This window comes from Crinia signifera, chromosome 11, assembly GCF_055691185.1.
Source record: "Crinia signifera chromosome 11, ASM5569118v1, whole genome shotgun sequence".
NCBI lineage: Eukaryota > Metazoa > Chordata > Amphibia > Anura > Myobatrachidae > Crinia > Crinia signifera.
The window spans coordinates 52,577,820-52,583,850 of record NC_139227.1 but is presented as its reverse complement, the minus strand read 5'-3'; the positions used below and the strand labels follow the sequence as shown (position 1 = coordinate 52,583,850).

General features: G+C 48.7%; 1 protein-coding gene across 1 annotated transcript in view; it reads right to left on the bottom strand.

The window, feature by feature from the left end:
- Positions 1-262: 262 nt before the first annotated feature.
- Positions 263-6,031, bottom strand: part of LOC146045785 (pyrethroid hydrolase Ces2e-like) — a 48,996-nt gene continuing 43,227 nt past the window's right edge. Inside the window, exons 11-13 of the mRNA XM_083164841.1 lie at positions 5,002-5,151; positions 3,385-3,457; positions 263-604 (exon numbers count right to left, since the gene is read on the bottom strand). Coding sequence (XP_083020967.1) covers positions 418-604; positions 3,385-3,457; positions 5,002-5,151 — 410 coding nt within the window. The 3' untranslated portion in view covers positions 263-417. The remainder of the gene's footprint in view (positions 605-3,384; positions 3,458-5,001; positions 5,152-6,031) is intronic.

Below are 6,031 nucleotides of genomic sequence, written 5' to 3'. Positions count from 1 at the left end.
AGTGGTAAGTACCTACCAATCGTGGTCCAGGGAAGGACAATTTGTGGCTGGTGACAGGATCACGTGGAGTGAAGGCTCATGGGAAAACGAAGGCTAGCCCACCTGGTCCTATACACAGAGGAGTTACTGTAGCAACTATAGCTGCTGGCTACCAGCAACGCAGTTTGTGTGTACAGAGCATCACATCCAGTGACTTCATAGTTTGCCCATAATGATGAACACGAGGGGACATACTGTAAGTGAATAAGGGAATTAAGCAACATAAAATCATTTTGTTATTTAATGAATGAGTTATTTCATCATTTGTCATAGTATAAAAACCTAATAAAAGACCATCAATCGCATGAAATCTGTGTTGGGTGTTAGAAGGAAGCACTTCTGGGACTGACTCAGGGGAAGATGCAGCTCTGGGATCATCTACAGCTCAGAATGGGCTTCCCCTGATTTCTGCAGCTCCTGCACTTTCTCGGGAAGGGTTGTCGTCCAGAATCTGTACTTATCCGCCTTCAGCCCTGAAGCAGGCGTCTGCTCTAAATCAATTATCAGGTAACCTTCGTCTTGGTCGTACTCAGGCCAGTGGGTGAGACCTGGCCCATTGGGATTGCTAAAAAAGATCAAATCATTGATGGTTCAATATATATCAGTAGAGAGGAATGTGTCAGATGTCACTCAAGTCTCCAGAGCCAGCAGCACCATTCTGGGAGATCATTTAGTCCAGGGCATCCCCCAGGGACTGAAATCATGATCATAATAGTGCTGGTATATAACAGGATTTTACTCAAGCTGCAGCCACGGTACTTATATGTTAGCCAGGCGCCCGGCTACGCTACGCTGACAACGTAGCTTTGGCTACGTCATCAGCGTAGCCATTGCCGGGCGGCCGGCTAAGCTCGGCCGTGGGGGGGGGGAATGTGCGGCGGTCGGGGGCGGCCAGGCAGACAGGGGGGGAGACAGGGAGGCTTAACTTACATTGTCGGCGGGCGGCGGGGTGGGCGGCAGGGATTCAGCGGCGGGCGGGTGGATGGCGAACCTCTAGGCGGCGGGGAGCAATGGCAGCGATTTTGCGTAGTCACCGCTGGGGGAGCATCACATGGTTTCCCAGCTCCCCCAGCTGCACTACGCTAATAGCGTACATGCCGGACTGTCATGGAGGCCGGGACTGAGTGCCGGAGCCGCTGGGGACATCGTGGATGGTAAGTATCATGCACACTACACACACATTACACACACACACACACACACACACACAACATGCACTTACACAATCATATGGCCTATATCCACGTCATAACCCCAGTGTCCACGTGGGCAAGGAGTTAATTTTAGAAAGTGTGGAGAGCGCAGCCAGCCACCGAGCCCGAAGTGTGGCGAGCCACGCTTTGGGCTCAGTGGCTGGCTGTGCTCACCACACTTTCTATAATTAACTCCACGCCCACGTGGACACTGGGGTTATGACGTGGATAGTGGCCATATGATCCTTTATGTGTTAGCAGGGCTCCAGTTACGTAATTTGCGTAAGTTACGTAGTTTACGTAGCCAGCATAGTGGTGTATTGGTATTCTCAATACACCACTACGCAAACTTCGTAACGGGCGCCCAACTAACATATACAGATAGCGCAGGGCTTGTCTTTGCTGGGGATGGCGGAGGACTCGCCACCCGCCATCCCCCGCCCCGCGCCATCTGTATGTCGGAAGGGGACGCGCGTGCACGAGGTGCACGCGCGTCCCGTTCCGACGGAGCTTTTGCCCGGGTCCCCGCCGGCTTCCCCGGGTCCCCGCCGGTCCACACCGCCCCCCCGCAGCCCCCCGCAGCCCTGCCCGTCTCCCTGAAGCTGGAGACGGGCAGGACTGCACCCGCCGCGCCGCCTCGCCGCCCGGCTATTGAGACGCTCGTGCGTGGGAGACGCACGAGCGTCTCATTCAGCCAGAGCGCCAGATTGCTGGCGGATCGCCAGGGACACGGTCCTGGCGCTCCGCCAGCAATAACAAGCCCTGCTCCATCTGTAAGTACCGCAGCCACAATATGCTGCAAAAGGGACAGAACATTCCCAGTGGCAGCAGCTTCCAATATCTACTGTGTGTCAGTACAACGCTCAATCAGTACAACCAATCAGGAAAACCAGAGAGCAGCTGTCAGCAAGAAGAGACAGGTGTCTTACCATGATGTGGGAAAATGTGTCCATAAAGCTAATTTCTGTCTCCTACGGGTTATAAAAGGTATCTAAATTTATGATGATGTGTGTAACCTCTTCCTGGCTGCTTAAATCCACGCAGAGAGCAGTGGACTTGGATTATGTATTGGTACTTTTCCACACTCTTGTTGCTTGTCTCTCAGGAGTGTGACTGGTCACTGTAGTCCCCCGAGTACAACACATCTTACCACTCACTGGGGGATCATTTACTAAGATGGGAGTTTTTTTTCAGATGGGATGTTGTTATGGGCAACCAATTAGATACTATCATCTTCTAGAAGGTCCTAAATAAATACTAAGTAGATTCTGATTGTTTTCCCATTTTTGTAAATTTTAGTAAATTTTCAGGACTGTATGAACATCAAAAAGAGAAGACAAAAATGATGGTCCTTATTCACTCGCAAAGGCAAATTCCTTCTCAAATGGACAAAACCATGTGCACTGCAGGGGGGGGGGGGGGGGCAGATGTAACTTGTGCAGAGGGTTAGATTTGGGTGAGTTATTTTGTTTCTGTGCAGGGAATATACGGACTGCTTTATTTTTACACTGCAATATAGATCTCACTTTGAAGTAAAATCCCACCCAAATCTTATTCCCCCTGCAGTGCACATGGTTTTGCCATTTGAGAAGGAATTTGCCTTTGCGAGTGAACCAGAATAAGGGCCATTATGTGTGTTCCAACCCATTGGACATAATTCAGACTTGATTGCAGGACAAACATGTTCTCAAAATGGACAAAACCATGCTGCATTGCTGGTGGGGCAGATATAACAGGTGCAGAGAGAGTTAGATTTGGGTCGGTGTGTTAAAACTGAAATCTAAATCGCAGTGTAAGAATAAAGCAGCCAGTATTTACCCTGCACAGAAACAGAATAACTCACCCAAATCTAAATCTCTCTGCATATGTTACATCTGCCCACCTGCAGTGCAGCATGTTTTTTTCCATTTTGAGAACAAATTTGTCCTGCAATCAGGTTTGAATTAGGGCCCTAAAGCCCACGCCTGCCGCATATCTCCGGTTCCTTCTACCCTGTAACCTCTGGATGATTATCTCGCCAGTATGGGACATTTCACGCGTGGTGACCCAGTAACACACACACACACACACAGATAAATGCATCATTGCATCCACATAGGAAGCTATAATGGGCCCAGGATATTCAGACAAATCAGGCCAGCAAATATCTTACCCAGTGCGGGCAAAGTTGGCCCAATATTTCATGATGTTCTTACTCAGAACCTTCTCTTCTTCTTCTGTAACACCTAGAGAAACACAATTAGAAGTTAGGAAGAATACAGAATGGATGTAGAACAGTGACACGTGCTGGTGATGTGCACACAGGTGACATTTAGATGAGATGGTTTCTTCTGCCACAGAAGGTAATAATGATGATAAAGTAATGTATATAATAGGGACCTCTGGGCATGTGCAAGTCTTCTGCAGGGGCTGTATCCCACACAGTAGCAAGCTGTTCCTCCTGGGCGGGACCCATGGGATGTGTCACAGGGCAGTATTCAATGAAAAAGTTCTCCGTGCATGGAGAGCGTTTTATTTAGCTCTCCATGCACTCTCCGTGTTCCGGAGGGCTCGCTGCCACTCCTGCTCCCTCTATTCAATGTGGTTAAGACTCGCCGCCACTCGCGGCGAGTCTTAACCCCTGCAGGGAGCTTTCAGGGAGCCGGAAGCAGCCAGAGAGATTAAAGTCTCCCTTGCTGCTCCAGAGGACTGTGGAGGGGAGGGGGGCTCTCCAGGACCCAGGCTGCACCCCCCTATAGCCAGCGGGGGACCCAGTATTCACTGCACCGTTCGTGCATAGTTACGTTCGGCTGCAGTGAATATATGAATATCTAATGAGCGGCTCGAGCGCTCGGGCCCCCTGCTGGCTGCACTGTGTAAAAAAAAAAAAAAAAAATGTAAAAAAATATTTTTTTTAAAATTAAATATATATTCATGTGCTATAAGCACATGAATAAAAATAACATGCCCCTTCACAGGAAAAAAAACCTGATTTTTTGACACCAAAATTAAAAAAAAAAACCTTTACGTTCAAAAGTTCACATTCCAGCTCTCCATCAAAAGATGGAGAATTGCTACACGGAGAGAGACGGAGAAAATCACTTAAAAAGACGGAGAATATTTCACATTGAATAGGGTTGCTCGCTTTTGGAGAGCAAAATGCTCCATCCAAGGCGAACAAAGCACAAATTCTCCACAAAACACGGAGAACTTTTCTCATTGAATACTGCCCACAGTGATTTGTGGGACTGCCCACTAAGAGCGAGTGCCTGGCAGCTACCCTGAGATAAGGCAAATCATTGCTCTTTGCTCCATTTAATAAAATAAGCCCCAAATGTATCATTGTGGGATAATCACTGTAAATACAATCTCCTACCCTGGCACTTCCGCTGACATGTATGGCTGGGATTGGGATGGTCAGCGTTTTCTGCCACATTTTTCATTAATGCTCTGCATTCTGCCTGGTGTAATCTCCCATCTGTGTCTATGAAGTCTCTTCTCCCAGAGTTCCCAGTCACTGGGACAATCTCTGCCCTTCCATGGGTACGAGATGCAGCTGGATTCCCAAATCTATTGTATAGTCCGCTTGCTCTGTCAGGCCTGCTCTCTACTACATTGTCTGCTCTGTAATAATGCACCCAATTCCTGTCTTCATGTCATACCTGTCCTGTGCCACACATACCTATGCCATGCATTTCTGTGCCACTGACTGCAATGACACCCACCCCTATAACCCACATCCCAATGCTGCCCCTGTCTCAGGTCTCAGCTCAGCCAGTAAGGACATTACCTGTGAACATCACATCGCCGGTCAGGAAGGGACCTCCGATCACAAAAAACAGCTCATCTCCATGGTCGGCTTTCACAAAATCTGGTTTAGAATCCTTAAACAATGACGGTCGGCGCCGGAATTCATAGAAGTAGACCGGGTGCCCGGCATCTGTTGGCCAATAGGATTATTGCAGTGGTAGGGTTACAGACAGTATGAAGGATAACCGAGACATTAACCATGAGAAGGTGCATTCAGTGAGCCTGGAGGAGCAGAGATACTGTAGTAAGGTGCACTGGACACCGGTCTATGATGTAACATGTAAAATACATGGACTCTGCAGAGCTGGGTCCTGACCCCAAGCTGGGTCCCGACTCCATGTTGCTGACCATCAGGCTGATCTTTTCTAATCTCAGTCAGTGATTGAAGGAGTCTGAAAAATCAGTTGCATTGTCTATTATTTAGACTCCTCCCATAATTTTGTGCCTCCACAATTCTGCCATGTATGTGCTGTCTGCTGACTACACATGTCATGTGATGACCTTCTGCAGTAACTTGCTGGGGTCCTGTAATTATTTTTATTGTCAGATGGGGTCCCAGAGCAAAATAGTTTGAGGATCACTGGGTTAGACCATAGCCTGTACACAGCTCTCTCCTGGCTTATCCCATAGCTCACAGCTCTAGTGCGCTGCATCTGGAGGAAGCATGAGAGAGAGCATAGCCGGTATACAGCTCTCCCCAGCTTCTCCACAGCTCACCTTCGCTGCATCTGGAGGAAGCATGGAAGACACTATAGCCCAGACACAGCTCTCTTCTGGATTTCCGCATAGCTCACAGCTACCTTGCACTGCATCTGGAGTAAGAATGGGAGAGACCATATCCCTTACACAGCTCTCCATGGCTTCCTCTATAGCTCACAGCTCTCCTGCACTGCATCTAGAGGAAAAATGGGAGAGACCATAGCCTATACACAGCTCTCTCCCGGCTTCCCTCATAGCTTACAGCTCGCCTGCTCTGTATCTGGAGGAAGCACGTATGGATTAGACCATAG